The sequence below is a fragment of the Coloeus monedula genome (assembly GCF_965178545.1).
Source record: "Coloeus monedula genome assembly, chromosome: 14".
Classification (NCBI taxonomy): Eukaryota; Metazoa; Chordata; class Aves; order Passeriformes; family Corvidae; genus Coloeus; species Coloeus monedula.
Genome location: NC_138794.1, coordinates 2732545 through 2756597, shown reverse-complemented (window position 1 = coordinate 2756597; position 24053 = coordinate 2732545). Strand labels below are relative to the sequence as shown.

General features: G+C 39.5%; 1 protein-coding gene across 1 annotated transcript; it reads left to right on the top strand.

Annotated features, from left to right (window-relative positions):
- Positions 1 to 1953: 1953 nt before the first annotated feature.
- Positions 1954 to 23261, top strand: CEP152 (centrosomal protein 152). Its single transcript, XM_082291082.1, has 25 exons — positions 1954 to 2037; positions 3192 to 3314; positions 4006 to 4106; positions 4323 to 4389; positions 4600 to 4944; positions 5421 to 5589; positions 6246 to 6386; positions 7195 to 7334; positions 7626 to 7826; positions 9241 to 9388; positions 10046 to 10137; positions 10948 to 11111; positions 11698 to 11902; positions 12682 to 12774; positions 12899 to 13029; positions 13169 to 13297; positions 13441 to 13576; positions 14313 to 14492; positions 16116 to 16766; positions 18147 to 18321; positions 20476 to 20557; positions 20644 to 20750; positions 21512 to 21668; positions 21934 to 22037; positions 22157 to 23261. The coding sequence occupies exons 2-25, from the start codon at positions 3228 to 3230 to the stop codon at positions 23149 to 23151; spliced, it is 4800 nt and encodes a 1599-aa protein (XP_082147208.1). The 5' UTR covers positions 1954 to 2037; positions 3192 to 3227; the 3' UTR covers positions 23152 to 23261.
- Positions 23262 to 24053: the final 792 nt, after the last annotated feature.

Below are 24053 nucleotides of genomic sequence, written 5' to 3'. Positions count from 1 at the left end.
TTTGATAGTAACATGATTAAAATACTCAATTACATATACTGAAGCAGTGAGAAGCTTTAAAACATTAGTAGTTGATTTCCTTGCTAATAGTCTAGCATTTTTGATATCCTAAGCCTTCAGACTAGCAACCCAAACTTACGCCCATTCTATCCTATGCAAGGTGCTCTACCTGTGAAGGCCTCCAGCAAGAGGCCTCCTTCATGCTCAAGCTCTGTGCCACAGCAAGGACAGCTGGCAAGGAACTGTAACTGGGACATTAACCCCCTGCATAATATCCTTTCTATTCTCACATCTTGTCAAACTTCCAAATGTCCTTGATAAGACTTTATGGAGCAAGCAATGAAGCAAACCCAGCTGCTTCTGTGGCATGTCAAGGGGAGAGAAAGACCTGCTGGTTTCGTTTTTGCATCAAAGCTGAGTTTTATGACAGGTCATAGAAGGAAAATGTGCAAACTCCACCTCTATTTATAGTACAAATCAAAGTTACTCAGGACTTAAATAACAGCATTTGGAGCTGTGATAGTACGAGATCAAAGTTTTCTGACTTTGCCAGTCAAGATGCTGACTCAGGGACTTTTTTCACTTCATCAGTTTTCACTTTACCAGTGAATAGGAGCAGCCAGAGCCAGTGTGTGATGTTTGGAACACAGTATAGCGCAGTCTGTGTCTCCCTCTTCGAGTAGCACTAATGTAAAAAGTTTAAAAGACCTGAATCTTTGTTCTGATGGTCCTGCATATTTTTAGTGGCCGAAGCAGAACTGTGAAGGAAAAAGGAAGGAGAGAGAGATAATTGAGTGCTAGGGCAATACAGAAGTGTATCAAAATCTTTTGATGTGAGAGAAAGCAGATAATCCAACTAATTACAGAAAAAATTCAAACACAACACATCCATGCATTTTCCTAGAATAAACTACATTTATTCTCAGTTTTTGGTTCCTAGCATTTACAAGCCTTCATTTAAGCTATTAATGCTGCTCTGCGGCCCAGATGTCTCATGTAAAGTACACTGTCAGCTCCTCTGTAGAAGTCTTAGAAATAATCATGCTAAAAATAGTTGCCTGAATTTTGGAAAGTTTTCAAAATATTGTTCCTGAGAAACTCAAGATGAATTGTCAGACACATTTAAACCCTTTTTTGTTCTTGTTTGAGTCATTTAATGCCTGTGAAAATGCTGAGAATTGGTTAATCTCTGCCGGATGGTTACTAGAATCCTCTGGGAAAATGGCTGATTTCGCCTATAATGTCACATTTACTAGACACAGCGTGTTCGTTCCTTTTCAAACTTCTATAAATTTTACTGAAACACATGAACTGTTTGCTCCCATCAATAAAAATGCTGTAACGAATGACCCAAACGTCTCTGCCCCGGGGTCCTTTCCCCGGGCGCCAGCTGGGGCTGTTATGAACGGAACCAACTCTCCGTCAGAACGGCTCCCTGCCCGCGACTCCGGCAATAAACCTGTGCCTTCTGAGGAGGTCTCAATTTTTTAAAGAGAATGAGCTCTCGAAACAGAGCGGGTGCCGGGGCACCCGAGGGAAGGCTGCCTGGGGAAGGTGCTCGGACAGGAGAGCTGCCCGCGCATGCCCTCAGGGCTATCGTGACATTGTCGTGAGGCGCAGCTCGCGGGCACATGACGTCACCCCGCGGCCGCGCGTTGCCAGGCAACCGCCACGTCCCGCTGCGAGATGGCGCCGCTGCCCGCCCGCGGGAGCCCCGCCCACCCACAGAGCTCACACTGCCATTGGTCACCTGCTTGGCCAATCAGCTCGCCAGACGCGTTCCCGCGAACATGCGCGCCTGCTTTCAAACAATCAGCGGGGGCGGGCCTGCTCGCCCACCCTTCCGCGCGGCTGGGCGGGCTCTGTTGCCGGTTGGTGTTCAGGGCTGTCAGTCAGCGCGGCTGTGGGCGTTTCTGGCCGCCCATTGGCGCTCGTGGCTGTCAATCAGCGCGGCGGGCGCGGGCCGGGTGTGATGCGGAAGAGCGGCGGGCTCGCCCCGCTGGTGGCCGTGGAGGGCGGCCGGCCCCGCTGGTTCCGGTGGGTTTCGCTGCTCGGGTCGCGCTTTGCCGCCGTCTGCGGCGCTGGAGGCCCCGCGGGAGGTGCAGCGAATAACGGCAGCATCGCCCGCGCCGCCGCCTTGAGGGGCCTGAACTGGCGGCCGCCGAGGTCGCCCCGCGTCCCTGGGGCTGCCCCCGGCCCGTCCGGGTCCGGCTCTCCGGGGCTGATCGCGGCTCTGGCGGCTGTGCCCTCTCGTCCGGCTGCCACTGCTCCCGGGGCTAGGAAGGGCTCTAAGGAAAGGGGACAGGGCCGGTGGTCGTGTACAGCTGGTGCAGTCTGGGGGAAGGTGCTGCCTCAGAGCCTGCTGTGAGGGGATCGCGGGGATTGCCGGCGGTGCGCAGAGGCCGTAGCTGCCTTGTGGGGCCTCCTGCCAGCTCGCTTGGAGGGTTTCCTTGGACAACAGTGGGCAAGAAGTCCTTCAAACGTTATGAAGTGGCTTTTAAGTTGGAAATAATGCTCTTGTAATGTTACATTATACCAAGTGAGGACTTCAGCATGTGCTACACCTGTGTGCTCAAACGAGTATCTGTTTATCAGGGAGTAACTTACCTTGTAACCAAACTTATCTTGTAGACCAGCACTTACACACAGTAGCTTACTGTGAACTCAAACTCACTGCTCAGTGTGGACAAGCCCTTGAGACTCAGAGTCTTTTCATTAAGCAGTGAAATCTGGAACTGACATGATACTCTTCATATTTCCGTCATACTTGTCCTATTTTTCCTTTTGGAGTCGTTATCCAAGTGCACAAAACCAGCATACTTTCAGTCTTTAATACAAAATATAGTTATTCTCTAGAAGACTACGAAGCAACATGTAAAAGTGGGGATAATTGTCATTATGTATCGCATCATATGTATACTGTACAGTGTTAGAACTTGCAGAAAATAATGTCTGGTTGTAAGTGAACTTCAGAAATTATATAATAGCCTATGAAAACCCCAAATAATTGTTTTAAATGCTAAATTCTTGGAAATGAGTAGGCTTGTATATATGAGAAACAAGTAAGAAATGTGCAATGACTGCTTAAAAAATTGTATTTTTGTGTATGGTTGTCTAAGTATGATGAGGATGGTGCTTTTTGATTCCTCTTGTATTTTACTCACGTGTGATGTTTTCCTGTCCTGTGGTAGGTTTTGCTGGATACACAAAATCAGTATTAGAAAACAATGTCCCTTGACTTTGATAGTGGAGCTCTACAAACTCAACATGAAGATGAAGACTATGACCAAGAAGATTATGCAAGAGAACAAGAGGTGAAAAAGAATTAAATAATTTCATCTGAAGTCTTGTGAATTTAGCTTCTTCCTATCTTTTAAGTGCTTAAAAAGAAAGAAGAAGGTTTATGTAGTCTGGTAAGAGCAAAAGAGGGTACAGACTGTGCCACTCTTGAAAAGCATAAGAAATAAAGTTCAGGTGTGTTTTAGTTGTGGTGGTATTTTTCTCTGTTTGTGTCCAGTTGCTTGGTCCAGAGCAGAGCACTAATCATTGCAGTGATGACTTCTTGAACGTAGTGACACTGACTGGCAAGTTCTTATCTGGATTTCCATCCAGTTTTCTCAGAAAGAGCATGTTTTGAATATCCACTACCTCTCTTGGCTGGAATTTAGAGAGGAAAAACCTTGGTATGATTAGTTTGCAAATCATTCTTTGAAATCAGTCTGTCCTGGGACATATCTACCAGGTGGCAGATATATATATACACCTTGTTCTGGTGCAGCTCTTTTCTTAACAAGAGTTTGGCAGAAAAACCCTTTGGTTGGTACTCTAGTCTAGTAAACATTCTGTGGTATAAATTTCAATGTGAATTTCAGCGTTGTGAATTCTTCCTTGAAGGAAGAAAATTAGGATTTTGTGCAAGTGGCCTACTTTGCCAAGTGGTTTTGGGCTGAACTTGTATTAATTCTTCTGAAGAGCAAATAATGTATGTTGTTTGTTGTGTTTCAGTTGCAACAACTGTTGACAGACCTTCCCCATGATATGCTGGAGGACAGTGGAGACCAGCTTTCCAGTTTTTCAGACTGTAGCATTCAGGAGACTGAGGAGCAGTAAGGCATTTGGCACCATTTTTTTTTTTGTTATTTACGTTATGCTTTCAAGAACAGAGTAAAGTCTTGGTTGATGAGGTGTGTAAAAGCAATCCAGGTGACAAGGGAGCTGGAGTGCAATTTGCAGTAAACTAGATGTGCCTTAATTTAAGAAATGGTGGTTTGTTTTTTCCCTGGAATGATTAATACATAGTTAAGCTGCTTGTGTCTCTCTAGGTCACATGAGCCTGGGAAGCATGATGGAAGGTGGAATGATCATCCATTGATAAGTGATCCTCCAAATGTAAGCTTGTATGAGCAGGGATGTAATTACTGCTTGTTCATAATAACATGCTAAATATTGTTTAAATTCATTACAGAAATACATGTAGGTGACAGGTTTTGGTATTTATTTGAAGTATTTCTAATGTGAGGGCTGGTAACCTCAGAAAAGAAGGGCGGGGTGAAATGAGAGTTTTGAGAGAGCAGTTCTAAAGCTTGTATCCATTCATAGGGCTATGAACAAGGACAAAATCTGTACCCTGAACAATTCTTGTGTGACCAGCAAACTGATCTCGTTGAAAAACATGGGAAGAATTGGAATGGCCTGCATAATGATGACGAAAAGGAACATTTATATGATGTTAAAGAAGATTACTGTGGCCAGAATGGTCAAGATGATGCTGATGATGTGTATCTTGGTAGAGATGGGTTTAACTCTCCAAGTTGCTACCAAGAGAACAATGTGTATCATCTTCCCGAAAACTTCAGGCCTTATACAAAAGGCCATAAACCAGAATTTAACAATCAGCAAAATAAAATAATAAGTTTTCCAGATGATCCGAAGGAACATCTTAAGGTATGTCAGAAGCTGACATGTTTTTCTGTCTCTTGGAAAATTTTCACAGGTCTTTAAGTATTGGTAGTAATATTTCTGAATGCCTTCACTCTCTGACAATCAGTTCAAACAGTGATGGGAGGCTTCTGTAGCCTGTTTAAAAAAATGAAATGTGAGTAATTGGATTTTCATATGTTTGTTATGATTTTTTTTCTTTCTTTTGTTGCCTTGCTAGAATTCCATGAGGTAGAATGAATGTGATTCACTTAAGTGTGTGCTTAACTCTATTGAAGTTAACACTTCACTGCTCTTCTAAGGTGGAAGCTTTCATGAAAAATTCTATCATGCTTCAATGGTGTGCTGGATTGGAGCCTGAAAATGAAGAGCTGCTAGAACTCTTCTTAATGTCAACCTGTAAAATGAAAAATATATTCACTGAGCAAGGCTATAGTTGTGGTTTTAATTTATTTCCTCTTATGTATGTATTGTCACAACAGCAATTTGTTGCATCTGATGTTGTCAATGGCCAATCCCCAGAATCTTACAAAGTGACTTATAAACCGTACCAAAATGGCATTCATCAAAATATTCCAGGAATCCAAGAAGGAAACAGAAGAAATGAAGTGTTTGAGGATTTGCAACATGAATTCTTGGGCAATGATGAAAGTAAGTGTTTGCTGCTTAGACTTGAAATAAACTTGTGTGAAGAATTCACTGGAAATCAGTGATAGAAAACATGTTGACTTCAGTAGTTTTTCAGTAAGAAGACAACTAAAAGTATGTTGATGTATACAATCTTTTATATCTAGAAATTATCTCTTTTTGATCAGGGTATATGAGTTTCAGGCTATTAAAAACATAGTTTTGACTGATGAGACTGAAAAATTATTTCTGATGGCTTGATGTCAGATCTTGTTGGCACTTTGTCTCTTTCCATAATATTGGAAAATAGCAACTCACTGTACCTTAGGAAGTGATGCCACGTTGGGCTTTTCTGTCAGGTACACTTCAAATGACAGAACTACTTCATTAGACATGTTGTAAATCTGTAGTGACCACAAGTCTGTGAGTTCACAGCATGTCAACTTTTATCTGGGCTTGCTGTTAGGTTGGAATTGTGTTGGTAGTTCACACAATCCTTCAGCCATTGCTGCCAGAGCAATTTGTGTGATGTGAATCAAATGTGGATTAAAAAACAAGATTTTGTGCATCAGCAATGAACTTAGCACTATAAAAAAAGAGGTATCTTGGAGCAGGAATTACAGTGATGACTTTCTTTGTGTCTGTGCTGACTTGTCTGTATGCTATTTGAAATTTGGCAGATTCTTCAGAAAATATGCAGATTCTTCAACTTCAAGTTCTAAATAAAGCAAGGGAAAGACAACTGGAAGAACTTAATGAAAAGCTAGAAAAGAGTGCACAGCAGATTAGGTATTTGAATCATCAGCTTTCAATGGTCAAAGGTAAAATGTTTTGTGCTAATTCTTAGATTTTATTCATATCTAGTAACTTTTTAAATCTGAGACTTTGATTTTGAAAGTGTCTTTGAAGGTATTTATCATACTTATGAACTTGATTTGGGACTATATGCACCTAACCCTCTCCTTCCAAATATTGTACTAAATCAAAATCTCTGGATTGATGTCTGACTGCATAACTGTCTTAACTTTTACTGTATTTTCAAGACCGATGTTGTTTTCCAGAGTCCCCACATGTGAGGCATCACAAATGTATGGAAAAGTGAGAAGTTTGCCAAAGTAGTCTTTTAAAAGTCAGAAAATTAAAAAAATTAAAAAGTCAACACCAAAACACCCACGCCCCAGTAGGAGAAGTGGACATCTATGAAAAAGAAATCTATTTTTTTGTGCTCTCTGGTTTAACAAGCCATTTCATAGACTGTATGTATAGAAAATCTCTTTCAAAAATTATAAAATCTGTGGTGGAGACTGATGATTGTCTTAATTTCCCCTTTCTTATAGGAACAGATGAAAAAGAGTAGTAAACTTAGAGTGTAAGGGAGGATGTGAGGTCCTCCTGCTGCCAGGGTGGGGCTTGTACCTTCAGGACCCTGCTGGAAACAGTATATTGGAGTGCTCCCTGCTGCCAGGAGGAGACAGTGGTTGCTGGATGGAGACTGAATGTTTTTGTTCAGTCTTCTGTTGTCCACAGTATGAGACAGAGTGAATGGTAGAGCAGGTACTGAAAGTTATGTTGCATGAGGTTCTTGGGTGGCTGGCCATGGTTCTCACACTATTATGTCTCTCTCTTCAGATGAAAAGGATGGTTTGGCTCTTAGTCTTCATGAGTCTCAGAAACTCTATCAGAATGGAAAGGAACGGGAACTGCATCTTGAGGGTCAAATCAAGGCTCTTGAAACTCAAATTCAGACTCTTACTACCAATGAGGAGCAGGTACTGTAGTGTATTTTTAGACTGTTTATTGTGGAAGACCTCTACAGTTAAATGTGTGGTGTGTTTGCATTAAACAGAAGTGCTAGTCTGTTAAAATGCTGCTTATGATCATTGCAAAATACCTCATGGATGGATAAGATTCATTGGTTGAAAATAGTTTTTATTAAAACACAGGCATTATCTGAGGACTTTTGGCACCTCTTGCACAAAAAACATTGAACTGATGTACAGAATACTGGAGCAACAGTAAAATATATGTAACTAGGAGCTTCTCTAATGCTGTTCCTACAGATACTGAAGCAATCTAAAGTGGCAGAGGTGGCCATGGAAAGCTTGCAAAAGCAGCTGTTAGAGCTTCAGCGGTCAGATGCCCTCCAGCGAGCCAGAGAACAGCATGAGGCCATTATTTCTGCACTCAAGCAGAAGTATGAACAGCAAGTACTGTCATTAGAGCAGAAACTTGATACTACAAAATCTGCACTCCGAGAGCAGGTGAGAAATTATTTTAGGATGCTGAGTACCGTACTGGGGAGACTGTAGAACTCCCCATGTTTCCCACACTTCATTTCTTGACCTACAATTCGAGTAACTCCTTCTGGAAGCTGCTAAAAAGTGGAAAGGAAAGTCTCAGCATTATGAGGCCTATGAGGTATGTTTTCATAAACATCCCCAGGCAGTTGCAAGTTCAGTTTGTGAGTTCGTACACAGCAGATGCAGAGGAAGCGGGAATTCATTGTCTTAGTTGCTCTCCTGAGCTTTCCTTCTGTGCACAATCTTTTTTTGAAAGAGTTCTGCAAATAACTCTGGGAAAGAAAAGGACTAATTAAGAAATAATGTGATATTCTTGCAAGAGAAAAACCAAGAAAAACTCTTTATTGAACAATCTGTTGCCAAGATTTGGTCTCAAAATGCTGAAGGATGACTAACCAGTGAACAGCGACTTTTATTTTAGAAGTAAGGATTTAAAAGTAGAGAGGGAGGAAAAAGCTGTCTTTAGGATGGAGGTTGATACAGATTGTGTCACATGGTTGTAGACCTTACTGAAATTATTCTACTTGATATGTCATAAGAATTCATTACACTATGAGAAATATTCAAGCAATGTATTCCAGGCGGGTCTTAATAAATTGTCCTCTTATTTCAAATAAAGAAAATAAAATTTTCTTTATTTGTCTCAACATATAAAAATAGATGGGTTGTATCTTTGGAAAGGTAACCAATGCTTGATTTTAAACACAGTGCATTGCTAAATTTTTGTCTGTTAGTACCAGAACAAAACTTACACAACTTTGTCTCTACCGTAAAATATATGGTAGCATGTTTGGGGTATTTAAAGAGGGAGATCTCCTTGTTTTTGAGAGAATATAGAAAAGTCAAAATACAAGGCACTGGGCCTCCCAGGTCTGTGTAGGTAACTAAGTAATGCCATATAAATGTCTACTTTGTGTATCCTGTGAAAAAGAAACTACAGTTTCTCTTTTACAGGGTATTGGCACTTGCTAGCTTGGCTTAAGCTCACTTAAAATAAACTGAGTTAAGCTCTGGCTTGGTATAATGTGAAGGCTTGATTTTTCTGCAGTAGACTAAGTGTATGTGATTAATTACAGGAGATAATCTGATGTGCTGAAAAGAAATGGCTCTAGGAAATATGAAATGATACTCATCCATGTATGTTTATATATGAATACAACTACTGTCTCCCAGTGAAAACTGAACTTTGATGCTGTAAGAGGTCACTTGTCAGCCAAGGATAGTGTTTGATCTGTGATTGATTTAGTTGTCCTCTACCCCTCTAGGTATCTGATTATTTTTCTCCTTTGTCCTGTATGTATTGACTTTTTGTGTATCTGAACCTGTTCTAGATGGTTAAATGTTTGTAACGTGAGTAAAAATATTATCTTCCTAGAAAGAGCTTTGCAAAAATCTAGGAGAGCATGTTAAGCAACTTGAAAAATTGCTGGAAGAAACCAAATGTGAAAAAACTGAAATAATAAATCGACTGACCAGAAGCCTCGAAGAGAGCCAAAAGCAATGTGCAAATTTACTGCAAACAGGTCAGCCTTTTACTCATACTTTTACCTTTCTTGTAGAAATGCCTTCAGTTTTTCTAAGTATGAACTTGTGTATCAGTGTTTCTATGGAAGTGGAATCAACATCAAGCTACTTGTGTTCTAGACTGTTTCCTATGCAGTGGATTAGCCAGACTTAAAGTAAAGTCTAGACTAAGATGTAAAGCCAAATAAAAATAAAAGCAAACACCATCTCCAAGCCCCAAACAACAGTGATTAAACTGTTTCCATGACTACTTTGTGCTGCATTTATGTAAACCTTGTTTCATACTGAGCAGCAGTGTTTGGGAGCAAACTACTTAGGTTTTGTATTAAGGTGCTTGACTTGAATTGCCATTCTAAATTCAGATCTCAATGAGAAGAATTGTTTTGGGAGCTGGAGGCTGATCTTGGAAGCCTCTATCATAGGAATAGATTCTGAAATATTTTGCAATTTGTGTGTTTGGCTTTTGCCTACCTTTACACATTGAAGTCTTTTGATAGTAGTGTATTTAATAGCTGTTGGTGAGCTCAAGGAAATAGAAGCAGTAATGTCTATTGCCAGAATCAACACTGCCATTTTTAACAGAGATCTTTCTTCAGGTTAGTCTTTCTTGCATATTTATGACTTGCTCCTTTTCTCCCTTTTCTTTCCTACGATAGGCTCAATGCAGGAGACAAACCAGTTACGGTTTCAGTTGCAGCAAGCTCAGTCTGCACAGATGATAAGCAACAACATGAACAAGGCTTTGCAGGTTAACTAATTTTATTGACTATTTTATGCTTGAATAAAATGTCTTCATCTGATGGGGGGTGGGCATTATAACTAAGAGGTTGGTGGTTGAAACACTTTAAATTTTGGGGGGAAACAAGCACATCATCTTTGGCTACTTCATCTCCCAGTGTTGCATGTTGGACTTCCTCCCTCCCCACCAATTAAAACACAGTGGGGCAATTGTATTGGCAGAGATCTGATCTCATACTTCTGTCCAACCTGCTTTTGGGAAAAAAAAGAGTGTAAATTCAGTGTGCTGGGAGTCTTGTAACTTAATTAGGAGATACCATGTTATGAAGTTTATCTTTTGTCAGCAAAAGGGAATGCTAGAAAGCCCTCTGTAAAGTATGAGTGGAAGTCTGTGTTTCCAATTCAGTTCATATATTTGATTTAGATCTGTTATCTTGGAAACTATGAATCCTACTGAGTACTAGACTAACAGCTGTTTTTCCAGGTGTGTACTTTTCTGTTGTCATCTTTTTTACTATACAAGGGCAGCAGGAAAGCAGAAGAGCAAAAGAAATAATACTTTATAGATGAACTGTAATAAGAACAGTAGGGAATATTTCTTGTATATTTTAACTAATTTGTAGTTTTACCATATGCTTTGCTAGAGGTATCAAAAATTAAAATAGAAATAAGTTGATGCCAGACAATTCAACTAAATATAGCTATATTTAGAGGAAGAGCTTAATGTATTTGTTTTCTTTGGAAGAGTTATCATGGGCTTGATATGTTGGCTTGGAGTCTCTCTGGTCAGTGTAATTTTTTTTCTGTCTCTTCCTTTCAGGAAGAATTAATGGAACTGAAAGAAGAAATAGCTTTGTATGAATCTGCTGCCAAGCTTGGGGTATTTTTGAATGATGCAGGTGGAGAGAGGCATATGAGCCTGGGTGATTCCTATGTAGATCTGGGAATTAAAAAAATCACAGGGGAGAAGCCAAGATTCTGCAGGTATTGAGTAATTCTTGTTGAAAGAAAAATTTTAAATCCTCAAGAAATTATGCAAGTGATGTGTAAAAAATAGGGTCCTCCTGGATGAACATACAGGATTTTGATGGATACTTGAAATACTCCTTGTATTGCCAGGTAATCTGAGAAACAGAAAAACTGTACTAATACCATAAATTGGTTGCCTAATTGCTGCTTGATAAATCTTCAGATTTTATAGGGACTGTATTGCTGTTCCTTTAATTGTATGAATTATATTCACGGATGCTTTTTTTTCTCAAAGCCTCCACATAGTTACTTAAAGCTAAAGCTGTCTTTTACATCAACCAGTTGAGTTGTTTCAAAACACTTCACATCATGTGAGAATGAATCTTTTGAGGAAACAGCTGAATTAACAAGTTCTTTGTAAATTAATTGCAACTTGATGAAAAAGCTTTGATATTCATATCCACTTGTGCTTTTTACTATTACATCTTAGACATCCTGGTATTTCTTGTAGCATTAGTTGCTTTTCTCTTTGTTACCACTGCCTTTCAGATAAATGTGTTTTGTCTTTTAAATACTGAACTGGTTATGTCTTTTCTGACAGTGCAATACAGAACAGAGACATAGATAAAGAACTCTCTAAAGATGAAATTATTGTAGAATTAAAAGCTGAGCTGGAACGTTTATTGAGCAGTAATAAAATGAAGAGAAACCAGATTACTCAATTACAAAATAGTCTTAAAGATTGCCAGAAGACACTAGAGGAATACAAGCAGTTGAAAGCAGAAAAAGCATCAAAAGATTCAGAGGTTTGTTCTTTACACTTCTTTAGAAGTCAAGTATCCCTCGGTTTTGGTGAACAAAACCAGCATTTAAACTTCTTATGAGAATAGGTCAAAAATTTATGCATAGCTGAGTATTCATAGCAACTCCTGTTTTGTATCTGTGATTGAAAAGAAAACAACTGAATAGCAGAACTTGGGCAGCATATGCATTATTAGGTGAGTTCTAAAATGATAACTTACATGCTTGAGAGTGCTTAGTGGCCACCTTGATTTTGTTAGAAATAAATTTCATTGGAAAAAGTTGGTTTTCTTTAGCCAAAAGGACCTTGTAATTTCTCTGAGAAAGCTGATAGTACCATTAGCTTATACAAACAGAACATTTAACAGATTGCCTTCAGACGGCCTTCATTAGATCAGCAAGGAATCTCCTTGATGCTGCATCTCTCTTCAGCCTGTTATTGCCTTCCCTCTCTACATGGATCAGACTTGCAGTATCTGTACATGGTGCCATGGATGTGGGATAGGAATACAACATATGTGAAAAGTGTGCTCTCTGTTGGATGACTGTTGTCATTCAGCTTGTAAGCACAGCATTGAGTGTGTGCTTCTCCAAACCTTCATGATACTGAGTTTTAAGAATTCATCTAGAATAGCAGTGATATGGTTATCTTGCACTGCAATAATTTCCTGTTCTTTTATTTTTTTGAGTACAATTTTTATTTGACAACTCTAACTTTTTAAAGCATTAACTGCTAAATCATTTGTATCTTGGAAGATATCATCTTAATTTTATTTATTTTTAGCCTGCCAAAAATTTGAAGGATGCTTCTGATAATCTAAAGGAAGAAGTTTTGAGACTCAAAAAGGCTAATGAAGCTTTGCTACAGGAAGTTGAGGTAAGACAGAGATGCTGCTTACCACTACAGGAAAAAAATACACAAAAACCCCCACCCTGTGCTAAAACCTGTGAATAGGAAAGGTTCTTACAACCCACATATTACTTGACCCTTGTTTGTTCAGGCCCATACTTCAACTATTGAAGAACTGAAAGAAAATGAGGAAAAACTGAAAAGCTTAAATCAAGACCTCTGTTGTCAGATGAGAAAGATGGTTGAGGATTTTGATCACGATAAGCAAGAAGCCATTGACAGGTAAGTCTGTTAACTTTGTTCAGTTTAATTTGTGGATTTTCACCCTGCGCACGTGATCTTGTTCCAGCTATCAGGGACAAGAAGAGGTCAGTGTTCTAGGTAGTTGAAACCAGGTATCTTTCCTTTCTTGAAATTGTAGGTGTGAGAGAACTTACCAGCAACATCATGAGGACACCAAAGCACATTTTGAGAAAGAGCTGATGGAGAGGTTTGCTGCAGAAAAGCAGCGGCTTGTTCAAACTTCTGAAGAGACAATCTTGCAGTTAAAGTAAGACTTACCATTATTTCCATTTTTACTGAAACTTTCATGCTTCCTGTTTGACCTTCACTGCTAGTTATACGTATTTTAAAGCTGACTTGCTGTCCTGTGAGTATGAAGGCCAGTTGATAATAAGTATCTGTCCTGTGAAGGGCTAATATAGAGGAGCTGAACAAAGAGATGACTGCAGTGAAGGAATGTTACATTGGAATTTGTCGGGAGAAGGACACCTTGGAAACCACTTTAAGACAGAAATTTCAACAAGAGCAGCAGCTGAAGGAAGAGAAGGTACAAATGGAAATGCCTATAAACTATATAATTTCACACTGTTTTCAAGATGTAATATTAATAAGTGTATTTAATTTTGTAAATGTTTGTGGAACATACTTGAAAGACCATGCAGCTATATCAGAAAGTTCCTACATATGACTTACTGGTTTTTAAATTAAGCTGGTGTCATGTCCTGGGCTTGAAAATATTGTAGAAGTAACTCTTTCCAATAGCTGTTTGTTTTCATGTAGTGATCTTCCATAATTCTGACTTCTGACGATGCTGAGTCAGCCGTATGACTTTCAAATTCATTAGATGTTTTCAAAAAATCCTGAATGATGATACAAGTTTTTTTTTATAAAACTAAAAAATACTGTGGCTTTTTAAAGTAGTAATGAATTCAGACTGATTTGATTAAAAACTTTGCTTTTCTGAAGATATCAGTGTGCAGTGACTAAAGTAGATCAACTGTCTGGGTAAGAAAGTACAGTAAAGAGGTGCAGCTCAAAGTATGAGGGGAGTAAAGATGCTTGATAGGAAAACTTACTTTTCAGCAAATAGCCTATAATAACCTCTGATATGATATCTTAAAACACCTTTTTTTTGAGAGTTGAATCTCTTGTCTAGGTGTCCTCAGTAAGATCAGTGCACGGGCACTGGAGAGTTAATCATGTGTCTCATGCATTCTCATCACTTTGTACCAGAGCAGTTGCTATGCCTTGGAGAATACTTCATTTATTTATTTTTGGTCTAGCTCAAGAAACAGCTTCTAGAAGAAAAAGAAGTCTCCCTTAAACTTCTGAAGACTGAGCTTGAAGAGGAACACACCAGGTCCATGATAGCAGCAAAGAAGCAGTGGCTGGAAGAAAAAGAACAGCAGGTTCAAGAGGAAGTTGCATTAGCCAAAGCTCACTGGGAAAAGGAAGAAAAAGAGGTGTGAAACTTAGATCAAGGAATTTCAATTTTTTTTTTTGTTCTTTTGCTGTTTATTTTCAGGAACAGAACTTTGTGGTGTTATTGTGCCGTTGGAAGTGGCTGTTAAAGATCTGTCATTTTAAAAGCCTCTGAAGAAGTCATTGGGTATTACACATGTTTCAGATTTTTAAAAAATCCCAAAACCTAGATCTTGCAAAGTGAGAACCAGAATACCCTGAATGTCACAGCTGGTAATATGCTGGAGTTTTCCACCCTGATCTTTGAGTTAGCAGTTATGCTTTCTGTTGTTTCACTCAGGTATCATGTAGAATTCCTTTGTGTATCCTCTCCCATAGAAAAAAGCTGTGATGAGTCACCAAACTCTCTCCTCTCTGTGCATGGTTTTGTTCTTCTGTTAAGGAATATCATTGGTGTGAGCAGTGTTTCATTTGCTAAACACCAGTGAAATCTGTTTATTTGGACACTGGGGAGATTTTCTTAAAAAATATTTTTTTCCGTAGAATAAAGAACGAGTCTTTGCCCAATTAGAAAGAGAATGGCAAAGTAGGCTGGAAGAAATGAGAAGAACTGTAGTTGAATGTAATGACTGCAGCTGCCAAACTGACCCAGTAACAGTTGTGGATGAAGTTTCAGCTAAAGAGTTAGAAGGGACTGTGGAAGACCAGAGGCTGCAGATCCAGAAAGAAAATACAGCCTCTGAAGAGGCCTTAAAAGAATTTGAATTAGAACTGGAAAATAAATACTGTAAAAATCTTGCCAGCCAGGTAACAAATAATTGTTCTGTCTGCCTGGAGTCTGTGAAACTGCTGTGTCCAACTAAGTCACCTAAAAAAACCAAAAGTGGACTCTTCCACTGACTTCCTCTTAAGCTTAGTGGTTGATATTTGCTATATTAGAAATAGAGGGTTTTTTTAAACGTTCTGAAAAAACTCTAGCATGTAGCTTGTTTTTCACACTGTTAAACAAGTTTTGCAGGAGTTTTGAACAGAACTGAGCAACACTGACTTTGATTTTATACCATTTTGCTAAAAATAAATTTAGTATTTGTCATTTTGACATCATTTTTGCATCAAGAAATGCATCAAGTACTACCGGTCTGATTCTTTTAATTTCTGTAAACACAGGCAATCCATAGTGAAGTCTGTTGTTGCACTGTTACATGAAAGTAATTATAAAAATGTATTCAGTGTACCTACCTACCTACTGAAGTAGGATTTTTATCTGTTTTAAGGTAGATGCAGCTTTAACCCAAGCTCATTCCAAGTGGCTGCAAGAGTACAAACTAAATCTAAAGATAGAACGAGAAAAATGGGAAAAAGAACACCAAAAGACTACAGCAAAGCAGGTAGCCCAAAATACTACTATATGTGTATTGATAAGCAGTTGTCTTCCAGATCCCATATATTACTGAGGGATGAATGTAGACATAGGCTCAGGGAATCACGAAGGAAAGATGTTTCTCGTGTACTTCGGTCCACACCCAGTTTTTTGCCTGTGTAGGTTTAATTTTTATTAAATAACTTGACAATATCTCCAATAGATTTGTAATGACTCAGAGTTATAATTTGTGCAGCTGTAAATGTGTACATATGTTTATAATGACTGTGTTGTACATTTGCAGTTAGCCCTGGTCCTCTCAGCTGCTGAGGAGAAATGGAAGAAAGAATATGAAAGTACAGAGAGATCTGGACCAAGAATGAAAGAACTCGAAGAAAAGATAGTTTCTCTGAGGAAGGAGTTGGAGCTAAAGAAAGAGGAAATCCCTGCAGCTGTCAAAGCAGAGCTAGCAAAAGCCCGTGTGCAGTGGAACAAAGAAAAGCAAGAAGAAATTCTGCAGATACAAGAGCAAAATGAGAGAGACTACCGATCGTTCTTAGATGATCATAGAAACAGAATTAAAGAGGTCCTTGCAACAGCAAAGGAGGATCTTGCAAAGCAGAAGAATGAACTCTCCATTCAGAAAGAGGCAGAAATAAAGATGTTACTAGACCAAAAGCAGCGAGAATGGGAGGCTCAGGAAGCCAAGAGACTGGAGGATGAAATTAATCGGTATGAGGAGAAGACTCTGGTTGAGCTGGAGTATTTGTTGAGTGAAATTCATGAAGAACTAGTCAAGTGCACACATAGTAAACATTCTTGGAAGGACAAGTGTTTTGACTCTCATGTTCAATTAACCAGTCAAGGCAAAGAGAAACTGAAGACTTGTTTACAAAAGGCCTATAGGACCACAGTTTGCACAATTCTGGAAAAGAAAGAGCGAGAATGGAAAGAGGTAATATTTCTGGAAATTACAACTGCCAGTCAGAAAAGGGATTTGGGAAGTCAGTCAGGTTTGTTTTCTCCAAAATATCCATGTAATTGTGGGAAATATAAAATTCAACGTTTGTGTTCATTGATAAGAGTACTGTAACACTAAAAGAAGGCTAAATCTACAATTAGCAAGTGAAAAGTGAAGGGATGTAGCCATGACTTCTTCAATCTTTAAAGAAGGGAAAGTCAGGTTAGGACTGTTATTTATGCAAAGATTTGTAAATTAAGGAGATGAATCCACTGATTAAGTTTGGAAGCCTGTTAAAGGCTCCTTGTGATCTCTTAGATGGGCTGTGATGACAAAACCCACCTCAGATTTTTGCATAGCTGCAAAATCCAGTTTGTAGTGGTGATTGGATAGTGATTGTGGATCATGTTACACTTTTTTTCCCTCCTCTTTATACAAATAACGATGAAAACAGTAAATCCTTTCTGCAACTTGCCTGCAGTGGATCAGTTTGTCAGTTACTCAGTTCTGTCTTGGGAATAAGATTCTTGCTTATTTTATTGTGCCTCTAGGAAATCTTTTTCAGTATGCCTGCCCAAATGAGGAAAGATGTCCTACCCTCTTCTAGAGGAGTTTGGGGCTAAGTCAAATCGTGTCCCAAAGCCTTTGTTTCTGTTGTTTTAGCAGATTCTTCTTCTTGCAGTGCTTATGCTTTTAATAAGTTTTTTGCTATGGGGAGCATCCCACCGGAAATGCCATTGCCACCCAGCATTTAGTAGCTGGGGAATTATCCAAGAATAGGACAGACAAAATGTCTTGTTTTTCAAGAGAAGATGGGATGTTACCATTTCTTTAGTGTCAATATATTTCTGTTCAGCAAGTGGGCCTTAAATGTCTTCATGTCACAAGCCATATCCACAATGGTAAAGAGGGCTTTTTTCCCTTGCCTTAGGCACCTTCTGCCAATGGATATGAAATGCCTCTTGGTAAACTGTTTAATATGCCTTTGAACCTCAAAACGTTGGTTGGCTTGAACCACCTTACCTAGTGAAGTCTCATTAATTTCCTAGTAATGTCTTCCCTCTTTAAAAAGCAAATTATCTTCAGCTATTCAGAGACAGGGTATAGTTCTGTAATCTTAAGGGCTGCTGACACTTCTAAATAATACTCAAGATATTCAGGCAGTGCTGTTGCAATCATCAATGCTAAGTTAAAACTTCTACGTAATAGAATAGATGTTTTCTTCTCTGTTTGACTTGTAATCTGTGGTTCTACTACAGGTTTAAAGTACCTGTGTTAAAGTTACTAAAGCTACTTGGTGGCCAGGGTTGGTTGTGGTGTGGAACACTTTTTTTGCTCTGTGTTGGGTTTTCAGGAGGTGTTTTTCAATTGCAGAAATATGAAGAGCTAGTGAGTAATGCAAATAAAGAATCATGCTCTTACCCACAACATGGTGCAGGAGACACTGGGGATGTGGCAAGACCTCCTGTGTGCAGTGTTGAACACCAAGCAGAAGCACAAAGGAGACTGAGAACACAAACACCCTTGCAGGAAACTGGAACAGACAAAGGTACTGGGTTTGATCTTAATCTGGCAGATTGCATATCATCAAATTAAGCTTGTTAGTAGCAGTCTTTAATAGTCAATGTCCTATTGATGACCCCAATGCAAAGTTAGTTAATTAGTGAATATTTGGGTGATAGAGGAAGATACAGTTCTTCTGACTGTAAGGTTGTTTAATATTGCATAAGCCAAGTTAAAGTCACAAGGTGCAACAAATGGTACTGGTCTCCAGTTTACTGATTTAATGCTAGGCTTTGAGGTTTCATTTTATCAAATGCTAGTAGCTTTCTGCTTTTTAAAGCCATTCTTCAGGAGGAAAGGAATAGCTGTCTCAGCTGCTAGAGGTGTGTGTACTCTTTGGGGGCTGTTAGCACTGAAACCTTTGGAGTATATATCAGTTCATATGCTAGGCAATGTTGACCATGATATGTAGGGCATGGTCTGAACTATGTCTTGTAAATGGGTAATACTAAATTGGAGCTTCAAAGATTGAATTATACTACTTGCCCTTGGCATTACACAAGACAAGGAATTCTGCATTCATGTAAAAGATGCTATTGTGTCAAGAACTTGCTTGACCTGGCATGGTAGTTTTCTCTGGTTCTTTTGGTCAAGAATGTAGTTGAAAAAGTGTGAATCCCTGGGTGGTGTTTCTCTTCCTTTGTTTTTCCCCTTCTTCCCTTTCCCCCCACTCCCTGTGCCCAGTATGTACTTGAGCATTGTAGCTCTTCCCAAGGCTGTCACGTGTACTATGGCAAAACTGGAGACAGTATAGATGGGAAAAACTTCATGGGAGGGACAGATGTCCCCGAGGCTTTCTGTTTAGTTTGAGTTCTTACGCAATTGAGGAACATAAAGCAGCAAAGCCCAAGAGAGTGTTTGGCTCTGTGCCTGTAGTGTGGCTTGAATTCCTTCAACACCAACTTAACAAACGGTCTATTAGCACAGAACAATACCAGCACTGCAGTGCTCCTGTCTCTAGAGCGCCCTGGCCTGGCTGTGGGGAGCAGCCCTCACTCCCCTGGAAGGAGCCCAGTCTTTGTGTATCCGTTAACCAGACTCAGCCGCGTGTGAGGCTTTCCAGCTGGGACAGTTTCCTTCAGCTGACTTCAAAAGACCCTGCTTGGCTGTTGTTTTTTTATTTTTTTAAAAAAAAGATACTAAAAATATTTTAAAAGCATTTAACCTGCAAGTCTTTTTGCTGACTGAAGAACTCAGATCATCACTTATGGAAGTACCTTGAGGCTGTGAGGGCTGTATGAGTTGATAGATGCTGCTGACCTTCTGGAGCAGGGTACCAGCCTCTTGTGATTAGTTTAATTGGGCTAAAATGTTATATGCTTTCCAGTGAGAGGAGGACTAAGTAGAGCACTGAAAATAGGTTGGGCTTGATTCTGGTTTTTTGGTCCCATGTTGATGTATAACTTTTAGCAATTACTGTTGCAAGTCAGAAATGTACAAAAAGGAACCTTGGGTCTCAGGAAGATTTGTGCTGCAAACACTGCTGTCAGGAGCTTGAAAAAAGAGAGGCTGTGTGCCAGGACTTGACACAAGAGCTAGAGATGGCCCACAAACATCTTCAGCTTGCTGGGAAGGAACATGAAGCTAAGTAAGAGCAAATCCAAGGTTAGGATTGTTAGTCACCTAAAGACAACTTTGATTCCCTCATCTGTTGCATCTTTTAGTTTTCAGTGGATACTGGGGTTTTGGTTATTAACCTCAAAACAAACAAGAAAACCTCTCACCACAAGAAGCCAACAAAACCAACCAAGTTTTATCTCTTATCTTTCTACCTCAAAGGCACAATTGCTAACCCAGAAATTAGTAATTCTTTTTCATAGTTTGTCAAAGCAACCCTTGTTATTTTTTTATCCCGTCCTTTCTCTACAAGGACACTTGATATCTCGGTTTAGTGTTAGTAGTGGCATATGAAGACTTCAAGCTTATTTAATTACTGCTATGAGATGACTTTTGTATTCAGACTTCATTGAGGTGTGTTGGGATCGATTCCTATCTGCTTGTTACTGCAACAGCTATACTGCAGCTGGTGATGCTTTGGGACATTGGCTCTTGGACCAGAGGCAGCAGTTATTACATAAAGATCTCTTGAACTTGAATTTAGAGAAATGCAGTTGGATTATGGTTCATTTTTTTTTAATAGAAAATGAGGAGATTCTAAGAGCTCTAATTGCAGAAGACTCTGAGATGAAGATGAAACTGAAAGACCAGGGATCACCACCAAGGTATTTAAAAAACTAAACAAGATGATTTCTTACTTTGGTAAGATATAAGTTGCTTTTTTGTGCAGTGTTATGTGTATGCATTTCAGGTCACTGTCAAGGGGAGGCATCTCAAAACCCTGTGCATCCTCTGACTCTGTGAAAGGTCTGGAAGAAATGCGTGCTCACTACATTAAAGCTGTGAGCAAGATTAAGTGTAAGTACTAAAGTCTTAGCTAAAAATTTATTGGAGGAAAATAAATTAGTTTGTTGCTTCTTCCTTCAGCCAGCTTGGACAGGAATCTGACAACCAAATCACGTGAGAAGTAAATTTTTCCATCTTATTAGAGTGACTGTGAGAAATGGAATTGTCACCCTAAATTTAACATGTAATTGTGATGGGTGAAGCTTTGTTTTACAATCCTTGCTTTGTTGCACTGAATTATGTCTTTTAAAGTGGTAAAGTGTATTTTGAGAACTGATCTTGTTCTCCAGAAAAAAACCTACCTAGCCTGCAGCTTGTTCTGAGAGAAACTCTGCTTTCCTCTTGTGCTGTGTCCTGCCTTCTGGCTTAGTCAGCAACCTTCAGCTGAGGAGAAAGGATTAAGTGTAGCACCAGGTTTTACCTGAGTGCAGCAGGTCCCCACATTCCAGCTGTGTGGTCACAGAAATGTTTCTAGACCCATATTTTGTCACCCAAAGTTCCTCCCAAATCCCTGTGCCTGGTGTTTTCTATTGCTGCTTGAGATACAGAATCAGACAACGGAGTTCCTTTCTGATGCTTCCTATTGACCTGCTCTGGTTTGCCCTGGCATTCCTCCAGTAGGCAATACTTGGCACGAGGATTTGGTGCAATGTTGGCAGGTAAACCCACGCCCTTGCTGACTTGTTCCAGGTCTGTTAGACAATCCCAGTTTGTGGTGTTGGCTTTTTCCCCATTCTGGGGGAAAACTGGTACTTATAAAGTGTGTTTTGTAGGTGATATGCTTTGTTATATCCGTGAAAGTAAGGAAAGAGCTGCTGAAATGATTAAAGTGGAGGTTTTAAGAGAGCGCCAAGAGACAGCACGGAAAATGCGCAAGTACTACTTGACCTGCCTTCAACAACTGCTCACTGATAATGGCAAACATGAAGGGTAAGTTCAAGTATGTTTGGAAATGACTGTTGGCTTTGCAAGAGGTGTGTAGATGTTAGTCTGGTGTTTGTCCACCTTGGAGCAGACAGGGCCTGGCCTGAAGTCTTGCCAGGCCAGGTCGGCACCAGGTCACTGCTGAGCTGCCTGGCACACTGTCCTTTCAGTATTCTCTGACTATCAGTAACATTGCCTTGAAGTAAAATGTAGAGTTGAATTACCCTTAAACTTGTTTTTGTTTTTCTCCATGTTCTGCAATTCTTGACAGAGCTGAAAAGAAAATCATGGATGCTGCCAGTAAACTTGCTACAATGGCTAAAGGACTCGAAACGCCTCTTCGGCACATTCCCCAGCGCAAAGCTACCCGCTCAGGTGTGCTGGATTCTGTGGTCCTTCTCTTCTTGATCATACTGCTTTAATGCATGTGGTAATGGAAATGCTTCTCTTCCAGTGTTATCTTCAATTATCTATCTCTTTCCTTCCTCTCCTAGCTCTACATTTAAATTCTGATCCTGGAGCTGAGCACTCCAGAAGAGATTGTGTGCTTCGGACTAGGTCACACCATATGGAAAGCAAATCATGTAGTGAAAGCAGTGCTGAAAAAGCCACTGACAAAGTTGTCCAGAAGTGTATTCCACGTGACTTGAAACAGCAGTTTGATGCAACACAGACCAAAAGTCAACATGTGCTTCATGAAACAGTGACTTCAGATACTCAGAAAAGGAATAATTCTAAAAATCTGGATGGTGCTTCTAGAGGTGTTTTACCAGAATGTTACTCAAATGAAGATGGAAGAAGAGAAAAATATGGCCCTGTTATAAATGTAGACAAAGGACCTTTGTATGCTGTGAGTAATGATGATGCTCCTCCATCTGCTGGTCAGGTAACACTACAGAATATGCAAGTACTCAGTGCTACAAATGGCCACACTGGCTCTGGGCCAACTCATCACATGCTTAAGAGCAAGGATGGAAGAACAGGCTTGAAAGAGGATAAATGTATCCAATCATGTGGAAAATGGAGAACTAAGTCTAAGGGAATTCAGGAATTTGATTTTAAAGACACTCCAGAAAGGGATGAAGGAAGCAGCAGTGAATGGAGTTCTGAGAATGGAAGCTTGCATCTGGATTGTGGTGAAATGCCTCTCTTGTATCCTCAACAAAAAGCCAATACTAATGTTCAAGCACAGACTGGGTACTGTGAAGAATTTCCTCATGTCAGGTCATTTTCCCCTGCAGATGAAAATGTTACTTGGAGAGATATTTCTAGTGGCAGTGGCAAGATTCTCAGTACAAAAAGCAGCACAAAAGTTTACAGTAGAGACCAGCAGATAACAAACCCAGAGCATACTTCATTCCTCAGCTCTGACAAATCAAATTCAGCTGTCCCACAACTCAGTGCATCATCAGATTCAAATGCAGGAAAATGCTGCAAGAAATGCTTGGAGAAAAATGGTGTGGGATCCCCAGCCTCATCAGCAAGATAGTGGTTTTTAATTAACCTACTTTCTAACTTGAACCAATACCAGCAGTCCTCATTTGAAGGAAAAGATTAACTTGATGTTTAAATAAAAGTGTGATGATTGAGGAAAATCTATTCTACTGTGTCTGTTTTGTGATCCATGTTACATGAACAGATTTTATCAAGTTACTTGAAATATTAATGCAGACTTTTGTTTACCTTTGTAATAACAATTTCATAAATGTTTATAGTGCACTAGATACAAATTTATTAAATAGAATCTATTTTTATATTCAATTTAGCTTGCAGTGCAGTGTTTATCTAAAACCAAGCTACTGTAACTTGTGGTCATTTTTTAAATGGCTATCAAAATTCCTTCAGAGCGTAATGAGAGCTGTTTTGGGATTTGTTTGAAGTTAGTCTTTTAATTGACTTTTCCATTTTGAAGGACCTCTTGTAAGCCTCTGTTTGTGTTCCCACAACAAAAGCAAATATGCTTGCATTTTTTCATTAAATTATCATAACCAATCACGTTTCAATTATTCTTCCCTTTGATACAGTGAAAAATAGCTCATACTGGGTATAAGAAAGGTATCAATTAGAATGACCATGTTCTGTAGGTGTTTAAGTAGTATAGGTTATCAGGATAAACTGAAGATGTAGTAATTTGCCCTCCTGATGCTTGGAAATTTCCTACTTTAAAGGCCTGCTCGCATTTTAAAGAGAATTGCAAAATGTATCTTTTTTCCTAGACCTTTTTCTTTCCTTGGGATGGCATTTCTTTTCCAGTGATCCTGTGACGAGCAGAGCATTTTGCTGCTGGCTTATGCAGGGGTGATTAAATCACACTTGTTGCAATTCATAGTAATGGACCAGCAGTTCACAGCTGCAGTAATATGGGAGTTCTAGGCCAAAAGGCTTTGCTTG